We start from the raw sequence: 25,765 nt of genomic DNA, 5'->3' as shown, positions 1-25,765 counted from the left end.
CAGCACCATCATGTATCCCCGACTAAAGAATGGTACGACTGTCTGGGGAAGGCTGTCCTCCTAGAGCAAGCATCCAACTTCAGTAGGGACGCACATGGAGTGCTGAGGAAGGAGAATCAACCCTGCTGATTAGTGGGGTGGCAATTCTTGCAGACAGGCTGCCCTCACATCTACCAGCAACATCTTTGTTTTCCCTTTTCTGTCACCATCCAGGAGGCATTTGGGAGTATGGAACAGAGCGGATCTATTTTATAATCTCTAACACAGATTCCTTTTGGTTTATTTGTTTGTTTGGGTTCTTGTGTTTATTTGTTTGGGGGTCACACTCAGGGTTTACTACTGGCTGGGCACTTAGGAATCACTCCTAGCAGGGCTCAGGGAACCGCATGTGGGAGCAGGGACCAAACTGTGGTCCATCACGTGCAAGGCAAACACCCTATGTGTTCTATTATCACTCCGGCCCCAATATCTTCTTAATTCTCCATAATTACAGTCTAATTTTTGTTGCCCACCAGAGCATCCCTTCTGACAAATCTCATGCATGCTAGACCCTAACAGGCATCCTCACGTGACGACTAGTCAACAGGTGGCTAGGGTTTGTTCATTAGAAAAACTAATCTTCTGCTGTAGCTCTAAGAGAAAATGGAAATTTTTGTGTTTGAAGACGGTCCTAGTATCTAGTTAAAGCTCAATCTATATATACTCTGGTAGTATTCCATATATTTCCTTCTTATTCTGTTACACAACACAATAAATTTATTGCAAAAGTGATCTCCTATGCAGACCTGTATCTCTGATGATAAGAATGTTTATCTTTAGGTGGGGAGAGGCATTTTCTCTTACAAAGTCTCAGTAAATGATTTCTGTGCATTGATGCTGAAATAGTATTACCTTACAGAACTGCATTCATTTGGGGAAGGTATAATTTTACATTTATTCAAAGTATATATCACCACAACACCACCACTATTACAAATCTTCTGATATCCCTCCTCCTCAGTCCACTTTTGTTTCCTTTATCCTCTTCCCCCTCATTAAAAAAAAATCCTGATGCCAGAAAAATATTACTAATTGCTCCTCATGCTTAGAATTAAAGCTATAACTTTTGCCCCATCCAGTAATTTTAAAGTTCTGGCTATCACCTAACTGTTGGATTTCACCTTGCATCTGACTTGACTGTCTCTCCACCTTCTCTCCCCTCCCACTCATTGGCTATATTTTGTAATCACTGAGATTGCAACCTAAATATCTTCTCCTCAGTGTTTTTCCCACTATATGTGCTAATCTTGTTGTTTCATGCCTCTGCAGTATTCTTTACCACAATGAAGCCATTTGAGTTCTATATTATTTCAACACATTTCCTTGACTTGGTTGTTTTCAACGTAATAGTCAACGATAGTATATTCTTTTACTTGTCCAAGAAGGCAGAAATGTCATGAACTCAGCAATCATCTCTATTTACTCCTGAAAGTTCCCCTGATGCTGGCTTAGCAAGTTACACATTCCAAATGCCTGAATAAATACTTTTGTATGAATATATAGTTTAATAACTATCATGTAGTCTGGCGAAAATTAATCCCCAACATATTTTGCATTTGAAAGATTGATCAGTACATTTTATTAATGTGGGTAAAAATAAATATAAAGAATAATGCCCAAGGTCACAACATACCTAGGTTTAAACTGAAGACTAGCTTGGCTTTTTTCAGTTCCAGAGTGATATAATCCCCTTGCTGTCCTTCTCCATGTAAGAGCACCCCTTCACTTTCCGAGGTCTTAAATTTCAAAGCAATGACATCCTTCAGGGTTTTCATCTTTTTGTTTCTGAATCTGTATGGTAACACCACATGGCCATCAAAGTTGATAACATCGGCCCCTAAGAAAAGGGAAAAAAAATAAGATTTTAGTTTGGTTTCTGTATGGTGCCATTCCATGTGAAGTATAACTGACTCCGGTGGATGTCTGCACAGAAAAAATGAGAAAAGTAATTTTTCTTCTTTTCCATTGTGCTTTTGGGACTGTCATGTGTCTTTCAGTGTATTTTTATGGGAATTACTAAAAATGAGTGGTCACGGAAGACAACAGCAGTCCATAATCTCACTTATATTTTAATAGTAATAAAAATTCCATTATGATTTATGTATTTCAAGCTCGAGTTTATCTTTGCAATCTGTTTACTTTTCAAAAGCAGAAATTTAAAATCTCTAAGGTATAATGATATTTTAATGCTTTTCTTTTATGAGGTTGATACTTACATATGCATTTTCTCACCAACTTGCATTTCATTGACATAAGAAAGAAGGTACTCAGAATGCAGAATTTGATGTTTTGCTTATTTTTCTATTTTTTAAACAATTCTGCTACATTTCAGTGATCTTTATGGTGATATCCAGAGCTTATAGATAATTGAACCTTGAGAGACTAGGCTAGAGGCTGGAGTGATAGCACAGCGGATAGGGCATTTACCTTGCATGCAGCTGACCTGGGTTCCATTCCCAACATCCCATATGGTTGGATTAATCCTGAGCATCACCAGAGTTAATTCCTGAGTGCAGAGACAGGAGTAACACCTGTGCATCGCCAGGTGTGATCCAAAAACAAAATAAAGAGAGAGAGACTAGGGTATCAGGGCCAGAGAGATAGTACCGTGGTTGGACTATTTGGTGTACATATGCCTGGTCCAGGTTCAATACTCAGAAAGGTGTATGATCTCTGAGCAGAGTGCCAGGAGTAAGCTCTGAACACCGAAAGGTTGAGAAGGACCAATAGAGATGGAGAGGGGGAGGAGAGAAGGCGGAGGAAAAGTTTTGTTATTTTTGTTCCTGAGCTTCATGCACATGTGAAATTCCTTGTTCAATCTTGACTTTGGAGTGTCCAACTGGTCTACCCATGCTTTCACTGAGGTCTCATCCACTGATGAGTTAGAGGAATAACTCAAGTATGACAAGAGAATTTATAATCTAATTATAGGAAAATTTAGTTATGCTATTATATTTTTTTAGACATCAGTACAATTCTTAGCATCATCCTAGAAAATAAGATATGGTGGTTCAAGCTGCCACTGGCACCATATCATCTCACTAACGGTCATGATCCAGAGACACAATAGTAAATCTCTAGGAAGAGAGAACAGAACAATACACCATAGCCATGCCTCCATACCTCATGCCAGGCTATTTCATTTCGGGCAATGCAGAGGGGGCTGGGTGAGGATACTTCCCACCACAACCAAGCCAGTACCAGTAGCCAAAAACCTCCAGAACTCAACCTCCACTGAGCTTATGGCCGTACTCTGCACACTCAGACAAGACTCTCCAAGGAGTGAATCTATTCCTGGACATCTCATACTTTACATCACTAATACTCCAAGAGTAGCACACCACATTTGATGGGGTTTAAAGTACAAGGAAACCAATCTTAGGGGGAAATATATTTATACAGATTCAGATATAAGCACGCAAGGCTCAACCTTTAACAACATGTTACTAATCTCTTATAGAAGGGCTTAATGGCTCCTGGGTGAAATACAACAATCTTCACAAACTTTCCTCTAAGAAAACTTTTTTAGATCATTTTAGCAGATTATTCATAACAAGCAATACAAAATAAATTATTTCAGTTCTGCTTTGGGGGCAGGAGTTGGGGTTTGAGATGGAAATATGGTGGTGTGAAGGTGTAATGGTGGTGGGATTATGTTCAAATATTAGATGTAATCAAATATTGTGAACAAGTTTATGAAACTCAATAAATGTTAAAAATGATATGGTGGGGATTTGTTTCAGAACTGCAGCTTATTCACCACAAGTGGAAAATGAGATCATCTTATTTATTATACACTACTAGCTAATGGGTTTCTAATCCTTGGACCAGCTAAAAGATGATTTATAATCATTCAGTCAGAGTAAATCATAAGTACAAATAGAGGCTTAGTTAACACAATTATACCCTTTCATTAAAATATTTAAAAAACCCATTTCTTTTAGCTCTTTTCATCTTTGATCACATAAAACCTTCCAAACTTGATAATTCTAATAATTTTGAAATATAAGGCTGGATGAAGCCTGTCTCTGCCTTTCTCTTTGGGCAATACTTTCTGCTGAAATGAGAGAAACTCGCAGAAAACAACAGCAACTTTAATGTCCATCAAAGAAATGTTTTCTCAGTTCATGACCTAATTCTCTGGCACTTTTTACTTCCATTACTTTGGGGGATATCTTGGTTTCTCTACCATAATGCCATGCCACCGAATGACAAGTTTTAGCAGACATGCAGGGTTACCATAGTACTTCACTCCCTCTGTGTGTGAATGTGTGTGTTTGTGTGTGTGTGTATGTGTGTGTGTTTGAGAGAGGGAGAGATAGAGAGAAGAGAGAGAAAGAGCACATTATTTTATATTAAAAGATTGGCTCTTACCTAATTGTATAAAAATGCATTCCCACAAATACTGTTAATTCAAACATTACTTAAAGACTAAGTATATTTTCCCTTCAAACCATTGGTAGATTTTGAATATCCTAAATAGATTTAATCGGTTAGGTCAAATATTTGCTATTTTTTGTTTCTATACAAAAAGTCCAGAAAGAAAAGTAAAACTTTAAGTGTTAGAGACAGAGGTAGAGCCTTTACTTTGCACATGACCTGTGTTTGTTCCCAGGTATCTCATCTGATCCCTGAGTGCAGAGCCAGGAGTAAATCCTGAGTACACCCAAGAGTGGGCATTTTATTTTTTAATTCTTATATTCAGTTCTTTCTAGTCCCCACCCAACAAAGTCTTTCTTAATCAACAGAATTCTGTTCTCTCAGTAAATCACAGAGGTTTATTTCATTATGGGATGGGGGTTGGGGGGACTCAGTCAATACATTTTAGCTTCTGCTAACACTGCAAAGCCAATTTGACTTTAGCTTAATTGTCTCTACGGTCACTGCTGAATTCCAGTTGAAATATCTTCATTATCACCAATGAGAGACAAAAGAATGAAAAATTGGAATCTGAGGATCGGAGCTAAGGTTAAATTCCTACTGGAGCAGTTGGTAGAAATACCTTTATATCTTGAAAAGTGAAAAACCAAAAGTCAAAAGCAAGAAGTAAATTCTGGACTCTGGAAAGCACTTTTGCATTCAATTTTATAAGAGATGGTTGAAAAACAGATACCTTATTTTATAGCCCTTATGTATATATTAAGAGATATATTTTCATTCAGCTTAGAAAGTATTCACTGAGCCTAGGGAGAGGAATGAATTTTCCATCCCAATATTTTCTTCTCAAACCAAAATTTAGATTTTGTTCCAGGTACAAACCATAATAGTTATCTATATAAATGTTGATGATTTTCTATGCTTTCCCCCCCATATAATGAAAAATAAGGTGACAGAAAGAATTTGAGCATTGTGTTCTTTAAACCACCATAATTTACTAATAAAAATGTGAAGGCATGCTATTCAGGAAAACCAAATATTATCTTATAAATGATACCTGGACAGTAGTAAAATAAGAAATGAATAAAATAGTCTGCCAGCCAGATCACCCACATTATGAAATCCAAGATATTCCATGAATGGGCTAAGTGCTGAACAGTATTAGCATACAGATATGAGTACAGTTGGATTTTAAATACCCAAACATTCAAAAAATCAAGATATGTGCTGATTAATAAAGACCATATACTAGTAGATGAGGGGGCTGGAGTGATAGCACAGCGGGTAGGGTGTTTGCCTTGCACGCAGCCAACATGGCCGACCGGAGTTCGATTCCTCTGCCCCTCTTGGAGAGCCCGGCAAGCTACCGAGAGTATCTCGCCCGCACGGCAGAGCCTGGCAAGCTCCCCGCGACGTATTCGATATGCCAAACACAGTAACAACAAAGTCTCCAATGGAGACGTTACTGGGCCCGCTCGAGCAAATCGATGAACGACAAGAGGACCATGACCGTGATCGTGACCGAGGGGGCTGTGTTCAAGGTGTACTCCTGGGTCTGTTCTCAGGGTCCATTTCTGGCTGTGACCAGGGACTCTATGTGGTGCCAGGGATTGACTGGACTGGACCGAGGTCGGCTGTGTGCAAGTCAAGTGCTCTGAGCTCCTGTCCCATCTCTGCACCCTAAACACCATATATTCTTTTTCATCTTCCTTCTTGATTTCTTTTTTTTCTTTTTGTTTTTAGGGTCATACCCCACAATGCATAAGGGTTACTTACTCCTGGCTTTGCACTCAGGAACTACTCCTGGCAGTGCTCAGGGGACCATATGGGATGCCGAGGATTGAACCCATGTTGGCTGTATGCAAGGCAAATGCCCTACCAGCTATACTATCACTCCAGCCCCTTGATTTCTTATTAAGGCACTGTGATTTACACTGTCACTGTCACTGTTCTTCCATTGTTCATTGATTTGCTTGAGCGGGCCCAGTAATATCTCCATTGTGAGACTTGTTGTTACTGTGTTTGGCATATCGAATACGTCACGGGCAGCTTGCCAGGCTTTGCCGTGCGGGCGAGATACTCTTGGTAGCTTGAAGGGCTCTCTGAGAGGGGTGGAGAAATTGAATCCAGATCGGTAGGGTTGACTGCATGCAAGGCAAATGCCCTATCACTGTGCTATCACTCCAGTTGATTTACAAGTAATTAATAATTGAGTTTCAGGCATGCATGTTCTGATACACATTCCATCAACAGTGTTACATTCCTCCACTGGTCTCCAGTTCTCACCCCCCTTCCCCAACTCTGCTCTTTCTCAGCCTGCCTCCTCCTTGACAGACAGAGTTTAAGTTTTGTTGTTGTAGTTAAGATCTCTGGCTTTCAGTTAGATTGGTTCTGTGTTCCAAAGTATATAGATACATGATACCTCTACACCACCAATGTGCTGCCCCATCACCCTGAGTCTGTCTTTTCTAAAAATTCTTGATTTTCCTACCTTGTCCTCAGTTCTATATTCTAGGGACCAGTTCTGTATCTTCTGTGTTCTCCCTTTGATGCCTTGCATTCCTTTGTCCTGATCCTCTAAGTACTACAGATTCATGAGGTCATCTAGCATTTTTCTTTCTTCCGACTTATTTCTGAGGGCCAGTGATATTCTAAAAATGCAATAGTACTCAGTTCTATTTTCTACAAAAGTATGCGGAAATTTTCATTTGACATCTAATAATATGTTGTGCTTATTTTGGGACAAGCCACCTTCTTTCCCCCGATTACCATGATTGCTTATCACTCCCTAGAATTAAGTTTTCTATGCAGTGATTAAATATGTATGGTTGAACTGCTTAAGCAATCTGCACAGCGATAATGGCTAGTCAAAAAGTGAATTCAAAATCATAGTGCTTGCACAATTTTGTTCTAACAATAACACAGAGAGTTGGTAATGTGCCCAATTTATCAAATCATCATGGTAAGGAAGAGATAGTGTGTGTATTATCTGTTACCTAGCCTTTACTTACTGAAATTCGATAGTCGGGAAAAATGATATCACACAAAAATTTTATATTTTTGAATTATGTATCAAATTAAAAACTGAAATGCATGGTTCTGGTTAATATACATTAAACAATACAGAAGCAGACTCCAGAAAATGAAGTACAAAACAAAAGATCACCAATATGAATAAGTAACGTGTTTTGCAGATATCCTTCACATTTTATACATTTATGTATATGCAAGTACATGTCTCCTGCCCCCACGCCTGGCTGTCCTCACCAGGGCCCCTTGGAAGGGAGTGGGTTGAGTTTCTCTCCCCGCCCCAACCAGGGCTCCGGCAGCCGAGGACCTCCAGAACCAGCCACCACCATGCTGAGACCACTCTCCACACACATGAAGGTACCGGCAGAGGAACAAAGGCATGCGGGTCCCGGGGCTGAGATCTCCAAGCCTGCTCAGATCGGGGCTGAGCATCCTCCACCCAGATCCTCCATAATCCAGTAGGCAGGGGTCACACCCACCAACTGGCCCCAGCTCCAGATAATCCCATCAATGGCCAAGACCCAGAGACTATAAAACCCAGCTCCCGGAAGCAATATCTTATTATCTCATTCCTACTTTGGACAAACTGGCAGGCTACCGAATGTAACCTGCCCACACGGCAGAGTCTGGCAAACTCCCCATGGCGTACCCAATATGCCAAATACCAGTAACAATGATGGGTCTCATTCTCCTAACCCTGAAAGAAGCCTATCTCAGGGCTAGGATGAAGGAGACATTACTGGGGCCTGCTCGAGGCAATCGGTGAACAACAGGATGGTCGTGATAGTGATCATGTCTGCATATATGCAAGTACATGTCTGCATATAGCTGTGTGACTAATAGAATATGTTACATAAGAAAGTAAAAAACACGTAATTTACAATTATGCCATGTCAATATCAAAATACTGTTAACCTAACTCTATGTATTTATTACAGAATTTGAGGTTATGGAATATTTTCCTTAATGAAACTTGAATAACATAACATTATTCCACTATGTACATGAACATTAGGTTACAATATTTTCAGTTTTGAGCATCTTATTTATTTGCAATACTTTAACAAACCTGAACATACATAAATATTCAGTAAAAATTTCTCAGGTGAAAAGTGGTTGCTAGTGAAAAATGTATAAAAAACCCCATTCTAACTTTTCTTCTCTTTCTTTCAAATTTTCTGTTCTACCAAGTAGTTTAAATAGATCCCCAAGTGTCAGTGAAATGAGCTTTCTCAAAATCATTTTTTTAAATGTTCAAGAAATATTCAGAAAAATTCTTTTATTTCAAAAGAAAAACAACAAAAGAAATTTCTCCTAAAAAAATGTGTTTCTTTCCCCTAAGTGATTAACTACTCATGGGAGGACAGCAATATTATTAAAGCATCAGCAATTAAGGGAACTTACTTTCATTTCTCCATAAAATGTGTACTTTAATATTCAGTTTCCTGGAACACTAATTCCTTTGAAGCTTTGACAGGGGGTTCATTTTTTTTTTTTATTTTTGGCCACACCCAGCAGTGCTCAGGGTTGACTGTGTGTCTGTGCTCAGGGATCACTTCTGATGGGACTGGGTGACTATAACCTGTATCTGGGATTGAACCCAGGTTGAAGTACACACCCCTCTACACTATCACCGCTGCCTTCAGCAGACATGTCTAACCTTACAAATTCAGCCCATGATTCTTGGGGTTATTACCCAGTTACTCAAGACAGAAACTTAGAATTTCTTTTAACTCCTCCATTTCACAATAAACTACTTTTAGTCACTTTCAAATATATCAAAATGGTACACTTTTATGTTTTGTAAATGCATAGTTCACTGTTTACATGTGTTATTATGTGCTACCATCATTCTGTTATATTAATACCATGAATGGATAATTCCCATTATCGAGTGTAATTTCCCTTAAATCTATCCTCCACAAAGAAGTGGAAAGATCTTTCTGAAAATAAACATCTAAGCAGAAGAGCTATTTTGCATAGCATATAATCCTAATCATGTAATCCTTATCTTGCTATAACAAAAAAATTTTCAGGCAAAGAGACTGGACACATAAAAACCAAGATCAATTGTTTTCTCATCACATATTTCACTGTTTTCAGTTCAAATGACTGATGTTATTGATGCTATTGTGTGTCATCAAGCAAATATGATTTTATTGCATTATCTGCATAAGAACTCTCTTAATTATCTTCATTTCAATGACTTTTAGATGGCTGCTTTTCTTTCAATATCTTCTCGTGTGTTTTGTTCTTAACCTTTATTTATTTTAGCCCAGACTTTCCCCCAGCAATTCACATACTAACATCATCTTTCTGTATAATAATGGTGATAAATCTGGATTCCTTCACGCTCTGTTTTGTCCCATTCCTTTCTTCATGATAGGCTAATTCCCTTCAACCAACAGCTATTTCTAATTAGTTTAGAGTTGGGAATGTTTACATGTTCTACATAAACCTCACTTTCTGGGACTATGTGGTTTATGGGAACCTCCTTGTCAAGGCCATACAAAACAGTCAAGCATAATCCTTCTTGTTTAAGTGAGTTGTGGGGCTGGTTTCTCCAGAGGATAGTCGTTTGCCTAAAGTGCAAGTTCTGGATGATTTTAGTTCGTATTTCTTATGATAAAATGCTCTGAGAATGATAAAAAAACAAATCTTGCAGGTCTTCAGACAAGTAAAAAATGAATGCTACTGTTTACATTTTTCTTCAAAACCATAACTAGTACAATATAGTTCATATACGACTTAATCATATGCATGGTTCAGCTTTGAGTTTCTCTTGTCAACAGTTTAAAACATGAAATGCCTTTATTTCGCTCAGACTGGAGCTATTTGTTTATAAAGTCTAAAACATTCCATCCTAGTATATATTTAAATTTTAAAAAAACAAATTTTCAGTAAGTGAAAAGTTTAATAGAAACACCTAAAATTGGTAATAAAATGAAAGATTTTTTGGTTGTTGCTTGTTTATTTGGGGGCCACACCTTGTTTGTACTCAGGTCTTCCTACTTACTCTATGGTTAAATGTCATGAGTTACTTCCTATGCAGTGCTCAGGGGACCATATGCAGTGCTGGGGATCAAACCAGGGTCAGTTGCTCGCAAAGCATGTGCCAGAACTCCTGTATTTATCTCTCTGGTGCTAAAATTCATCAACTCTAAATACCGTACTTATAAAGCAATTTATATTAACATGAGAGAAATATATATTGGTATTCTATAATATTTTACAAAGAAGTGAAATAGGCTTACTATATGTTTTTAATTGTTGGTTTATTTTACAAAAAATAGTATAGGATGAATAATTCTTGGTTATGCATAATTGACCCTCTTGAACAAAACAGTGAAATCTTAATTTTGAAATATATTATTCAACATAAAAAGATAATAATAAAAAATTTAAGGACTCCATCTTCCCTCAAAAATGGCAATATATACCACACACACACACACAAAGGTCATTGAAGAATCAATGATCCATTTTGAGAAGGGTTATAACTCTAATATATCTGATAGTGGAGAGATAATAAGCAATTTATGAAAATTAGCATAAAACCTATTTGTAGGAAATCCATGTGGAAGGTATTGTTATTTATTTTTGCAAATCGAAAAGTCAAACAAATTAGACTTGCCTTCTCTGTTATAATATTGCTGTTTAATGAAAATAGCTCCAGCGTCTGCCCAGATACATTTTATTTTTCTGCTGGGAAAAAGTTGATCTACAATTATAAACCCTAAGTAAATATTCCACAGATGAGCAAAGGGAACAACAGATATTAAGCACCACTCAGAATATATTTTGATATACATCAGTCACCATTTTTTTCTTCTCAGATACAGTTTATCACTATTCCATAAATTTACTGCTACTTTTATGTTAAAATACATCTGCCAGGGTTGTGGCCAAATTTCAATGCTAAGTAGGTTAAAGGATAGTAATTAGATTTAGATAATTGCTTTGGGGCACTTTTGGGTGATTTCGGTGACACTGGGGAAAAGAGAAATTATCCATAATAGCAAAGGAGACTGACATTTATGGGGTAGTGTGAGGGTCTCCTCACCCTGGCTACTTGTTGAAGTTGCATGGACTGCTTCCTTCTTCTCCCTTGGGATGAGGCATCAATGTGATATATCTGTCCTGCTGACCTACAAGAACTACTTCTCAAACCAACCTACCTAAGAGTAGATAGAAAGCAAGGCTTCCCCAAAGAAGATGATGAACAGACTTGACAAAGGCTAAACCAAGATAGCAGCTGGAGATCACCTACCCAAGAGTACTCACTTCCGGGACTGTTCGCCTGCCCAAGCTGCCAGGGTCAAATGCTAACTAGAGACAGTCCCTGCTCTGTGAAGTAGTGGTCTGATGTCCCTACTTAAACTATCTCAGGGCACATCTTCTCTTTCTCCCTCTACCTGACTGACCTGTGTCTACCTTTCATCAATACCCCAGGATGTGGCATGCCCCACCTGGATATTCGGCCACTGTGACTGACATACTATGCAGATAAAGTATCGCAGTAGAGTGCTTGCCAAAGATATTGGCTTTACCATATTTCAAACTTTCTATTTACACGCTTTGAAATTTTATCATGTCTGCTTTGGTTTGGGGGTCAGACCAGCTATGCTGAAGGTTTCATAGCATATTCTTGGCTCTGTGTGCATGGGTCACTCTTGGAGAAATTTGAGGATATGTGTACGTTTCTAGGGATCAAACTGTGGTCAGCCACATACAATGGAAGTTCCTTAATTGCTATACTTTTGGGGGAGGGGAGACAGGGAAGAGAGAGGTGGGGAGAGACCAAGAGGGTGGGGGGTTGGCCAAGGGAAAAATACTAGAATTCATAGCAAAAGTTAAATTCTCTTTAAAGGAGATTTCCAGAACCATGACAGATCTCTAATGTTAGCAAGATTCACAGAAATGATGCCGACACTCATAGCACTGTGCCGAGCATGTGAGGCCACTTAGCAAAGGCATACGCCGGTGAAATGAATGAGACTATAAATAAATAATAAATAAAAACTAGAAGGCTCAATCCACACACAAGAGAGAGCAGCATTTGAACAGAATTTGAACAGAGCTTAAGTTTGAGTGATTTTAATGGATAACGTTCAGGGGTCATTAAAGAATCAGATGTAGTCATGCAAGAACCTATGATGATGGGAGCTCTGGGTCTGAGTGTGTCAGATGGCATCTGGGGGCAGTAAGTGCTTGTTCAGATTAGCATCTTGAAAAGATGGTGCTGGTGCTGATGCAGGAAGTCAGGAGAGATAGAAAGAGTTCACAGAGTCTGAGAAAGCAAGGCTTCCTCAAGGCAGATGACTAATAGACTTGACAAAGGCTAAAACAAGCTAGAATCCAGAAGATAACAAAGGCCATTAAAAATTGTGATGCTGTCTGATATGGGCACTGTACATCCCAGAATTTAAAAGTAACTAAATCTTCTGCAATGACTGGAGCTTTCCAGATGGATACTTATACATTTTTTTTCTCCAGTGGTATGACAAATCCAATACCAATGAAAGCATCAAAACTTTAAGTTAAGGGGTTGAAACGATAGCACAGCGGGTAAGGCGTTTGCCTTGCACACGGCCGACCCAGGTTCGATTCCCAGCATCCCATATGGTCCCCTGAGCACTGCCAGGAGTAATTCCTGAGTGCAGAGCCAGGGGTAACCCTTGTGCATCGCTGGGTGTGACCCAAAAAGCAAAACAAACAAACAAACAAACAAACAAACAAAAACCTTTAAGTTAAATGAAGCTACGCTAAACATATATCAAAAAATCCTCTTTGGCATATACTAAATATTTGAACTCACTTACTTGAATCAGATGACCTAAAAAAAATAAAAAGATTTGGAAGAGCAGGGCTTGGATCTACATCTGATAATGCTCAGGAGTTATTCCTAGACTGTGTTTAGGATAGACCCCTGGGGGTACTCAGGGAACGACATCTGGTGCATAAGATCAAATCAGTTTTCAGCATGCATCCTGCAGCATGCATCCTGCAACATGCATCCTGTACTATTCCACTGGAATTCACACCTTATGTATTACTTTTAAATGCTTTTAAAATGACATTTTCTTGTTCCATGGAAAACACCATGATTTACAAAGTTGTTCATTATATAGTTGGTTCAATCATTTAGTGGTCCCACACCATCAGTGTGACCTTCCCTCCATGAACATCCCCAGTTTCCCTCCCAATCTCAGCCTGTCCTCTTAGCACCATAACAAATTTACTTTATATTACTTGTTCCAACAAAACTTTAAGAAAAGGAAATGGTGTGATCAAAAAATACATCCGTAAGAGTTAATTTGTGATTGCTATATGGTTTTAACCTATGTAAATAAGGGACTCTGTGCCAGGCTGTTTTCACTCAAGGTTCCCCAGAGTGGGGTGGGTGAGAGCCCTCCCCTCCCTAGGGGACCCAGTCCTGGCAGCTGACCTCCACTACCCAACTACCGCCACACTCCAGGCCATGTTCTGGACACATCATAAGACGCTTCCTACCCATTTTCCATAATTGCTGCATCACATTTGATTGGGGTTCAGACACTAGGCAGCAAAGCATAGAGGGAAATTTATATATATATATATATATATATATATATCTATATATACAACAAGTCTCACGATGGTGATGTTACTGGGCGCGCTTGAGCAAATCAATGAACAATGGGAGGACAGTACTACTTGGATATCATTATGATAATCATTAGTTGTTATGTTATATAGATAATCATATGTTATTAGTTGTTATGTTATATAGATAATCATACTTGTTATTAATAACTTTTATTAATTGTTATTAATAACTTTTAAAGAAATTTTGTGCTAATATCTTTTGGAGTGTATGTGAAAGAGGTAAGGCCTACATATGTAATTTTCCCCCACTTCTTTACTTACCCCATATTATAATTTTCTATATCTAAGACTATTACCTTAAAAATAATGTTAAACTGGGGCTGGAGCAATAGCACAGCGGGTAGGGTGTTAGTCTTGCATGTGGCCAACCCGGGTTTGATTACCAGCATCCCATATGGTCCCCCGAGCACCGACAGGAGTAATTCTTGAGTGCATGAACCAGGAGTAACTCCTGTGCATCGCTCGGTGTGACCCAAAAAGCAAAATAATAATAATAATAATAATAATAATGGTAAACTAAAAATACAAAAATTTGTATAGTATAGCAGGTAGGGCATTTGCCTTGCACGAGGCTGACCTGGGTTTGATTCCTCCGCCCCTCTCGGAGAGCCCGGCAAGCTACCGAGAGTATCCCGCCCACACAGCAGAGCCTGGCAAGCTCCCTGTGACGTATTATTCAATATGCCCAAAACAGTGACAACAAGTCTCACAATGGAGAAGTTACTGGTGTCCGCTTGAGCAAATCAATGAACAATGGGACGACAGTGCTATAGTGCTTGAAAGAATATATTCTCTAACTACAAAGATTTCTATAGTGTCACAACTCTTTCAGAATTTGTCTAGTAGGTTTTCTGTTTGCTAGAGAAAAGCCCCTGCCGCCCCACACCAACCCCCCAAAAAATGTTTCCTGGAGTACATGAGATGATCCGTTCAAGACTATCCTTTGCTTTCTGTGCGACCCTAAAAGCCAAATGACTTGGGTCAAAAGATTCAGGCATACTTGCAAGAGCTTGGCCACTAAACAGCCAGTGTTCTGAGCTTATGGGCATTGCACATTATAGCTTCACTTTAGTTTGGCTTGGATCCATATACCACTGACTGACTCTTTTCCTTAACTATAAAATAGGATTAATAAAACAGGGCAAGTACATGTGTTGTGCCATAATGCACCACCTTTTCTCCACTAGAGTAGCTGGATGCTGTCTGGTAAGAAAATAAGTGGTACCCTGTGGCTTGGGCTTCAATACACCTCAGTGCCTTGGGCACTGGAGGAAATCTGATTCATTGTGAACTTGGGGCCTGTCCATTACTTTCTGACACCCACATGCTCACTGCAGTCCTGGAGGGCAGGCTGAATTAATTCATTTCCATAAACGAGCAATACTCATCCTACTTGAGTGGAGAACCAGTCCTGACAGGGCTAAAATAATTGGAGGTGCCTGAAATTAGAAGCCACAACTTTGATGCACCAAAGGGACACACAGCTTCTGTAAATCAAGGATGCTGTCTCGTTGAAAACCATGAGGGTCTTATTTTTTATTTTCTTGCTTTTTATTAAGAAATGAGAAGTAGGAACAATACCTCCCCAACACACACACTGGAAAACTCAAAAAGAAAAGACACTAAATAAATGTCTAAGACCCATGGACTTGTTGGTAGGAAGCTGTGAGGGATATGTGGGTTATCTCACAGGTGTAGGAAGGTAGTTTCTATCTGCCTTTAGCAAACCAGAGCTACAGTGTTTCTGACATTTTTCAAACACTTTTCTGATAAAGGTCAGAAATTCAACATTTTAATGAAGTCTCTCATGATAGCACAGTGGTACGGTGTTTGCTTTGCATGTGGCCAACTTGGCCAACCTGAGTTCGATTTCCCCACTCCTCTCAGAGAGTCTGGCAAGCTACTTAGAGTATCTCACCTGCACGGCAAAGCTGGGCAAGCTCCCCGTGACGTATTCGATATGCCAAACACAGTAACAAGAAGTCTCACAATGAAGATGTTACTGGGCCCGCTCGAGCAAATTGATGAATAATGGGAGGACAGTGCTACAGTGCTATTGTGCTCTTAGGTGCAAATGTTAAAAAGCTGATTTGGGGTTGTATTAAGCAGAGACTGTCAGCTAATACATCCCACCCTAAAGTGTTTCATATGGCACACATTTCTTTAAACTGGACAGCCCAACAGAGGACTAAACAAATGATATTAACTATGGGAGATCAAGAATATTTTCACTAATATTTATTTACCTATGTACTAATGCAGCTCATGTTGGCAGAAAATGTACTTGCTCAAAGGTAAGTTATTTAGAAAACAAGTTGTTTGTGCTAAATCGTAAATGATTAAAAAAAAAAAAAGAAAAGGTCAATGCAGGTAGGGGCTGGGTGATAACAGACTTTGCCTTTCACATAGTGTGATCCTGAGCACTTTCTCTGATTCCTGAGCACCACCAAAATCATTCCTGACCATAAAACAGGAGCAGTTTCTGAGCACAGAGGGTGTAGCCGAATACCTTTTCCCCCAAATGTCAGGGGTACTCAAATATAGACCATTCCATGATACTATAACCTATGTAAATAATGAAATTAAAACCATTTAATACAATATAATCAAATGACTATTCTCATTTATGGAAGTTTTGAATACTCTAACATTACTGTGACGTTACTTTAAACATAGGATGGAAAGGAATAAATGCAATGAAATATATGTGAGCTTCACTTGCTGAGAGCTTGACAAAAAGTTGATTTTAAGAAATACGTATTTGAAAGTATTGCCAATTAACAGGTGCCTTCAGTCCTTACTTCTTCACGGATTCTGTACTTGCAAATTTACCTCTTTATTATAGTTAATTAGTAAAGCACAGTCAGGTTCACGGATGTGTGCAAAGGAACAACATTCTGAGTCACTCACATTACCCGCAGCAGTCCGATAAGCTATATTCTGCCCCTTCCTTATAGAGACCATACTACTATGAGGTAGTTTTAATGACATATTTAGTACGTATCTCTTTTGCTAACCTTACAGATTATGTCAATGTTCCAGATTCCTCTTTCCCAGGAATCATGTTGAAGTGCTGTCCAGTATTCTCAAGCACAAGAAAGGTGTGATTTGTCTTACACAGAAAATATTAGTATTAGATACACTGCGTTCAAACAAGAGTTAGAATATTGATGACCAGGAGTTAAGTATCAGTGAATTAATAATACACACTGGATTAGTTGCCTTTAAACAGAAACACCAAGAAAAGAAGTTTATGTACTGAGTGACAAAAATACAGAAATCAAAGGTTCACGGACCTAACTCTGTGTTTCCCTGAGAACATGTTTCAATATTTGCCAATTCAGTGTTTATGGCAATCTGAGAGAACAGAACTGTGAGTAATAAGAACCGACTATTTACATTGCACCCATCTCTTTAAACAATTTCCAAGAAAAAATTTCCAGGGAAAAGAAGTGATGTTTTTCTGTACTCAAAAACAGTGAACATCCTACCACAAAAGAGGTTCAGTTGATATCAAACTAATAGGAACTATTCAAAAAAATCTTAAATAATCATCTTCTATGACTTTCTACTAAATATTACCTAGTCACTCTGCCACACTGCAATGCACAAGTTCCTTTGTATTGTCCTACACAATGATTTATTATTCCTGTTTTATTTTTTTATTTTTAAATGCGTATAAGCTTTGGGAACTTAATAGTGCCTTTGGACCATTTTTTCTTTTTTCTTTTTCTTTTGAAGATGTACACAAGAAAATAGCAAACAAAACCTGTTCATTTCTCCTGTTAACCTTTATTACTTGTCTAGTTCTTAGACTTGGCTACAGAACCCAAGAGCAATGGAGAATTTTCCTCTATAATGTGAATTATTTGACAAATTCCTGAAAGAATCCAATGCTCACTGGATTATATTTCCCATCAGGAAGTTCCAGGATTTTCATTTTCATTTGGCCATTTGACTGTCACTGTCACCGTCCTCCTGTTGTTCATCAATTTGCTTGAGTTGGTCCAGTAACATTGTGAGACTTGTTACTGTGTTTGGCATATCAAATATATCACGGGTAGCTTGCCAGGCTTTGCCATGCAGGCAAGATACTCTCAGTAGCTTGCTGGGCTCTCTGAGAGGGGCAGAGGAATCAAACTCAGGCCGACTGGGTTGAGTGCATGCCAGACAAACACCCTCCTTGCTGTGCTATTGATACTGTATTCTACTTATATAGTGCTGCAAACTTATAGCAGGAAAACATAGATTTTAGTGAGTGTACTAGAATGTGAATTATTTTTTTATGATCAAAAAGGCAACTTAGAATTTCGGATTTTTTACTGGATATTCTTTTGAATGATTTATACGTTGCATTTTTCTTCCAAACATAGAGCTTGAGGAGCTCTGGCATTTTCTTTTTAAAATGAAAGTGTGAGTTATGAAACTCATCAGTGAAGTTGGAGAATTCTGTAGCCTCAAGCAGGGGATCATTTTGAAATCAGAAAGTGTAAGGATAGACGATACCCACACATTCACATACATTTTTTGAAAATGTTGAAGTTCATTAAGAGAGGAAGTAAATTTGGAAATAGGACACATTTTGATAGAGGACCTACACATTCTATTTTCAACTTTCCACGTCTGACATTCTTTACAGTTGAGGTCAATCTGAACAATTTATGCACTCCCAAGGCATGACAGATATAATGCTCTTACAAGTGCTATTTATAGTAGGTCAGCTAAGAACTTAAAATGTCAGTGCCTGAGTTTCTTTTAATGTAGGCCCAGAAGCAAGCACATGTCTTCATTCGAGGGGGATGAAATGGCAGCTGGGCTAGAAAATTTATTAGAAAATTACAGTGAGGGCAGCTTTCTCTTGACCCAAGAACTACGGAGTTGAATGGAAAGCGCTGAGAACATTCCACCAAGCTCCAGGCATGTCTAGAGCTCCGGTTCCCAGCCCACTGACCTAACCTGGCTCTATATGTTCCTGCCCTTGTGAAACTCAAGTGCGTCTCTGGACTTAAAATAACCGCACACTTCTCTCTGTGCATATTTCAATCCCCAGAGTTTCAGCCTCCCTTTCTCCTGGTGATTTTGTCAAGTCCTCAAAGAATTATAGTCCTACATTCAATTGGGGTTTTCCATCCTGTTTAAGAATGGAAGAAATTTCACTTTTTCTTCTTAGGAAGTTAAAAAACTGAACAATCCCAGAGGCATTTTTAAAACTTCAATTTTGTATTAAAGCATTTCCATGATTGACTACTTTGGACAGCTACAGCTGTCATCTGTAGAGTTTCAAAATAAGCAAGAGGAGTAAAATATTATATCTTAAATATCACAGAATGTCCATACTAATAATTTCAGAAAAAAATTAAATTATCATACAGAAGCTTCTCGAAGGAGAATTTAACAAAACGATCATAATGACAAATTTGTAGGCTGCTTACACTTTCAGTGATTTGACAACTTTTAGACAAGCATAATTTGTATGATTAATTTTTTTTTAAATTTCAGAAACATGGGAACAAATTAGTTTTGCCAGTAAATGAAAACATTCTGAGCAAAATTTCCTGGGGCCTGTGGAAATGACTGTGTGACCTTGAACATATAAAATGAAAGAACTGATAGCATTCAGCTAATATATACCCTGCTTGCCTCCCCTTTGGGCCAATATTTAGCCTAATCCGACAATGGTGCTCTTGTCATTACCAAATATGCATCACTTTTCTTTTATCTCTCTTATGAATCTGAATCACCCAGAAGGGAGAAATTTTTTTTAAAAAACCTGACTCACAGTGCTTGTAAAACTTACATACAGAATTAATTAAAATCATCAAGGTTTTGATCGGCTTTGCAGGACCATTTTTTATAGGTTCAACCAAAAATTCGAGAGGGCCCAGTAACGTCTCCATTGGAGACTTTGTTGTTACTGTGTCTGGCATATCGAATACTCTCGGTAGCTTGCCGGGCTCTCCGAAAGGGGCGGAGGAATCGAACTCAAGTCGGCCATGTTGGCTGCATGCAAGGCAAACACCTTACCGCTGTGCTATCGCTCCAGCGGGTTACTCACTACTTAACCAAAAATTCAGGCATTTGCCTTGCATGCAGCTGTCTCTGGTTCTCTCACCAAAGCCTTCCTAGTAGTGATCTTTGAGCAAAGAGCCAGGACTAAGCACTCAGCATGGCTGGGTGTGACCTCTCAAATCAAGAAATGAATAAAAAAATTTAAAAAAGAAAAATGCAGAATGCTAGGGAATTTTCAGCATCAGTTTCTCCATTAGAAGTAAAGGACATAGTAACATAGCCTGCTTTACAGAATTTTGTTTTGTTTTGTTTTTTTGTTGTTGTTTTATGCATGTAGCAGTACTGCTATATATTCAGCCACTGATTAGCTGATTGAATTGGTCATGAACTCCACCTTCCTTTTCCTTTCATAATTTTATTTATTTATTTATTTTCTTCTTATATTTATATTTATTTATTGAATTACTGTGGGAAAAGTTACAAGGCTTTCAGATTTAAGTCTCGGGCATACAATGATCAAACACCTTTCCCTTCACCAGTACTCATTTTTCACCACCAAGAACCCCAATATCTGTCCCCTCTCACGCTTCCCAATGCCTGTGAAGCAGATGATTTCTACTTAACTCTTCTCTACATTGATTACATTCATTATTTCAACAAAAGATGCACCATTATTGTTTAGAATTTCCCCCCACAACAATCAGAATTGCTGAAAAGGCATTGTGAAATTCTTTGTTTTCTATAGCTGGTTATGAGAATCATATAATGTCATGCGGCCACAATTTTGGATTTCTGCAAAGAGCCAGATAATTACGAGATTGGTTTCTGTGCGTCTGGTGTTATGGCTGTGCTGGAGAGCCACTCGTAGAGGGCAACTTGTGACCTCGGTAGGGTGTGAAGGATGAGCCGGTGCCACCCCACTTCCCATGAGACTGCAGTTGTCCCATCAACGCTGACTCATACCTGGCTTTCCTATAAGCTTTGAGGCGGCAGCCACCTTGCTGCTGGGGGTGGGGGGGGAGGCAGAAGGGAGCAACACCCTTTCCCTCCCGGGGAGGCATGGCACCGTAGTTTAATGCATGGACCATTCACTTTTCTACCGCAAGCTGTCGGGCTCTGGACTAAGTCCTTTTGCCTCTGGAGCCATGGCCATGCTGGAGAGCTGTACGTGGGGGGCAACTCATGACCTCGGTAGGGTGTGAAGGATGAGCTGGTACTGTCCCCCTTCCCATGAGACTGTAGTTGCCCCATCACCGCCAGCTCATACCTGGCTTTCCAATGTGCTCTGAGGCACTGGGCACCTTGTATGTGATCCAGGTGCATTTCTGCCAAAAGACGCTGGGTTTTGAGATTTGTTTCTGAGTCTCAGGATCATGGCCATTAATCTGCTTGATAAGGAGCCAGAGAGGCCATTTGTAGGCAGCAACTCGGGGTCTCATTGGGATGGGGAGGAAAGGTCCAGTTCCACCCCCATCTGGTGAGGCCCCGTGTGTCTCATCACTGCAGACCCAAACCTGCCTGTCCTGTGGCCTCTGGAGGATGGTGGTCACTGGGCTGCCAGGGAGAACAGGTCAAGGCATGAAACCTATTCCCACCTGGAGTGGCCCAGCACCAGTAACCTACTGCAGGAACAGGACGCATTTCTCCCAAAAGCCTTTGGGTTCCGAGATTCATTTCTAAGTCTCTGGGATCATGGCTCTTAAGCAGTTCAATCAGGAACCAAAGAGGCCTTGCCTCCAATTATATAGCTGAGCCAGAGGTGGTTTGTGGGTATGTCTCCCACATACCTAACTTTTGGCCATTTACTTTCTTGGTAAACTTTGCCAAGTTTTTGGGGTCTGGCCAAAGGCACAGCAGAAATTTTGGAGTATCTGAAAGTCTGACGGTGCCATCAGGCTGCTGATGCACTCGCCCCACAGGTACAGATTGACCTGCTGGTGGAACCATACCCCCTACTTTACAGAATTTTGAGGCTGAGTTAACATAAATAGCACTGTACCACTGTAGCACTGTCCTCTCCTTGTTCATCAATTTGCTCGAACAGGCACCAGTAACATCTCCATTGTGAGACCTGTTGTTAGTGTTTTGGGCATATTGAATATGCCCCAGGGAGCTTGCCAGGATCTGCTGTGTGGGCGAGATACTCTCAGTAGCTTGCTGGGCTCTCTGAGAGGGACAGAGGAATCGAATCCAGGTCGGCCGCATGCAAGGCAAACGCCCTACCTGCTGTGCCATCACTCCAGCCCTTTAAGAACTTTAAGTAAAGTACCTGAAATATTTATACACTGCTGTTCAGCATTAGCTTCTTGTATCAATTAACTTTAACCAATGAATATTCTAACTATCTTGTGTCCACAGATCGTTGGGCCAGGATGGAAAATAGAGTGATGCTTTAACAATAGCATAAATAAATTTAGGACACTGGGTGCCAGGCTCAAGTCCAAGCCCCGAAGAGCGGCTGCAAGGCCGAGTAACAGTTCTATAGCATCGCTTCATTCATTGGTGTGCCTCATTTTGCACCTAATGAGGAAGACAGAACATTGTAGAGAAATTAAGATATAGGGAATTAAAAAGTGATTCAGCCCCACTCTTCCTCCTTCCGACAGTGCTCAATGAGGTGTCACGTCACATAAGCAATTGGGAGGTTTTCTGGCTGAGATCTCTTGTTGCCCCAGAAATCTGGAGTGCAGGGAGAGGTTTGGCGACTTTTTCAAATATTATAGATTTTCACAGTGAAACCAGAGCTCTGGCCCTCATCGATGGTTTGCTTCACAGCAGTATGATTTAACTGATCATTTCTTCGTAGCTTACAAATTTGTTCTCCAGAAAGCTAATGATATTGACTGAATATGGTAGCTCACTATCCTAACATCTGACTGAATGTCTGGATGATCACATAGAAAATGTGATTTCGCTTCAAATTTCTAGACTCCCGCCAAAGTCTTGATAGAGAACCAAAGCTTGCTTCTAATTGTTCCATTCCATGACCAGAAATGATGACATTCCGAAGATTGCAAGGTGAATAAAATTTCCACGGCTAAATCACAATTATGAGTTTAAGCTTTGATTAACTAGATCAATTGAAGTGAAAGAAAGAGTGCAAAACTTCAGAGTTATGAGGAAAAACTAGATAAAAACTATTTGTCCCAGTGGCCCTGTGGTCTGTTGTAGTGGGTGCTACTGAGAAAGTTTTTCTAGGTACCAAACAACTGAAAAATCAAATGTAAGCAAAGGTCTGGCAGGGTAAACTATGATTGGTTTAAATTTCTAAGAAATTTGTGCCTAATGAGATGTTGAATAAATGGGAGACCCAAAACTAGAAAAGATGTTGGAATGAAATTAAAACATCATGGTACTGGAATAAAGGCAGAACAGCAGACCAATGGAACAGAGTTGAATATACTGACATTTCCCCCCAAACATATAATCACCTAATCTGTGATAAAGGAACAAGAAATGTGAAGTGGAGTAAGGAAAGCCTTTTTAACAAATGGTGCTGGCAAAACTGGACAGCTACATGCAAAAAAATGGGCTCAGATCTCTGCCTAACACCATGTACAAAAGTAATATCAAAATGGATTAAAGACCTCAACATCAGACCATTATCCAAAAGGTACATTGAAGACAAAGTCGGCAAAACCCTCCATGATATTGAAGCTAAGGTTTCTTCAAAGATGTCACGCCCCTGGCTAAGCAAGTGAAAACAGAGATAGACAAATGGGACTATCTTAAACTAAGAAGCTTCTGCACCTCAAAAGAAACAGTGACCAAAATACAAAGAGAGCCCACAGAATGGGAAAGGATATTCGCCAAATATACATCTGACAAGGGGCTGATATCAAGGATATACAAAGTACTGGTTGAACTCCACAAGAAGAAAACATCCAACCCTATCAGAAAATGTGGCGACAAAATGAACAGAACCTTCAGCAAAGATGAAATTCGAATGGCTAAAAGACACATGAGAAAATGCTCTACATCATTAATCATCAGGGAGATGCAGATCAAAACAACAATGATATATCATTTCACACCACAGAGTATGGCCCACATCCAAAAGAACAAATGCAATTGGTGCTGGTGTGGATGTGGCGAGAAAGGGACCCTCCTTCACTGCTGGTGGGAATGCCGACTGGTTCAACCCTTCTGGAAAACAATATGGATGATTCTCAAAAAGCTAGAAATTGAGCTCCCATTTGACCCAGCAATTCTACTCCTGGGAATATACCCCGGAGAGGCAAAAAAGTATAGGCAAAGCGACATCTGCAGTTGTCTGTTCATTGCAGCACTGTTTACAATAACTAGAATCTGGAAAAAACCTGAGTTCCCAAGAACAGATGACTGGTTAAAGAAGCTTTGGTACATCTACACAGTGGAATACTACGTAGCTGTTAGAAAAGATAAAGTCATGAAATTTACATACAAATGGTACTACATAGAAAATATCATGCTAAGTGAAATGAGTCAGAAATAAAGGGATAGACATAGAAAGATTTCATTCATCTGGGTAACATAAAGTAACAAAATAGGAACACCCAAGAAGAGCCAAGATAAGTACCAGGCAGATTACTCCATGGCTTTGAGGACAACCGCACACCTAGGGGAAAAGGCAGCTCAGACAGGGAAGGGAGCACCAAATAAAGGGTGTTGGGAGGTTCCTTTCAGGATGGGAAATGCATGATGAGAGTAGACTATAGTCCGAACAAGATTGCCACTCAATATCTCTTTCACAAACCACAGCACTCAAAAGGAGAGAGATAACAAAAGGGAATGCCCTGCCACAGTGGTAGGGTGAGATGGGGGGTGAGGGCAAGTAGGGTGGGAGGGCGATTGGGACCTGGTGGTGGTGGAGAATGGGCACTGCTGGAAGGATGGGTATTTGATCATTGTATAACTGAAACCCAAGCACAAAAATTTGTAAGTCTACAATTGTACCTCATGGTGTTTCAATAACAAAAATTTAAGGAAAAAAATAAAAAGATGCAGCATTTGTATAGGGAAAAAAAAGAAACTGCATTTCTGGGAGATGGGCAGCAATAACTACAGTTCTGTGACATCATTGGAAACTGGTGCTGATTCACTCAGACCTGTAAGAGCTCCTCAGTGAACAGGTATCTAAAAGTTCTTAAAGAGGTCACTTTGCTTTTGGAAATATGCAGAGAGATTTTTTTGAGCTAGCATAACCTCCGAAGATTCAATCACCAAACCTTTACCTGCATAGTTTTTATGTTTTTATTACGCGTGGAGAGCAGATATGGGGTGGGCCATATGTGTTGGTGCTCAGGAACTGCATGGGGGATCATATGCAGTGCCAGGATCAAACATGAGTTGGTCACATGCAATAGAAGTGCTTTAATTTACTATTTTCTCTGGATCCTGAATAGCATACTCCTTAAAGTAATGTTTTAAAACCTGTTTTTGCTTTTAAAAGACTTCTGTGAATTTTTTCACTTGTGAAAAAATGGTTTTCTCTTTTAGAAAACAGTTCTCTATGTTAAAGAGATAAGCAAAATGGGATTTAGAACTTTTAGAAATTATTTCTTGGGTATGGAGGACTAGTACAGTGGGGAGGCCATTTACTGTGCACACAGCCAACCCAAGTTCAATCCCCAGCATCCCATGTGGTCCCCCGAGCAATGCCAGGAGTAAGTCCTGAGTGCAG

At 39.6% G+C, this 25,765-nt stretch overlaps 1 protein-coding gene and 1 non-coding gene across 2 annotated transcripts in view; one reads left to right on the top strand and one right to left on the bottom strand.

Moving 5' to 3' along the window:
* The window catches only part of CNTNAP2 (contactin associated protein 2), a gene marked incomplete at its 5' end in the record, with an annotated part of 1,346,219 nt that overhangs the window by 1,261,313 nt on the left and 59,141 nt on the right, over window positions 1-25,765 (bottom strand). The window contains one exon of the mRNA XM_056106760.1: window positions 1,673-1,876. Within this exon, the coding sequence (XP_055962735.1) occupies window positions 1,673-1,876 (204 nt within the window). The remainder of the gene's footprint in view (window positions 1-1,672; window positions 1,877-25,765) is intronic.
* LOC130016044 (U7 small nuclear RNA) lies at window positions 14,907-14,968 on the top strand. Its single transcript, XR_008791205.1, has one exon. It is a non-coding gene; the product is annotated as a U7 small nuclear RNA (small nuclear RNA).

The sequence above is a fragment of the Sorex fumeus genome, unplaced genomic scaffold (genome assembly GCF_029834395.1).
Source record: "Sorex fumeus unplaced genomic scaffold, SorFum_2.1 ptg000143l, whole genome shotgun sequence".
Lineage (NCBI taxonomy): Eukaryota > Metazoa > Chordata > Mammalia > Eulipotyphla > Soricidae > Sorex > Sorex fumeus.
This window is presented reverse-complemented; position numbering and strand designations above follow the sequence as displayed.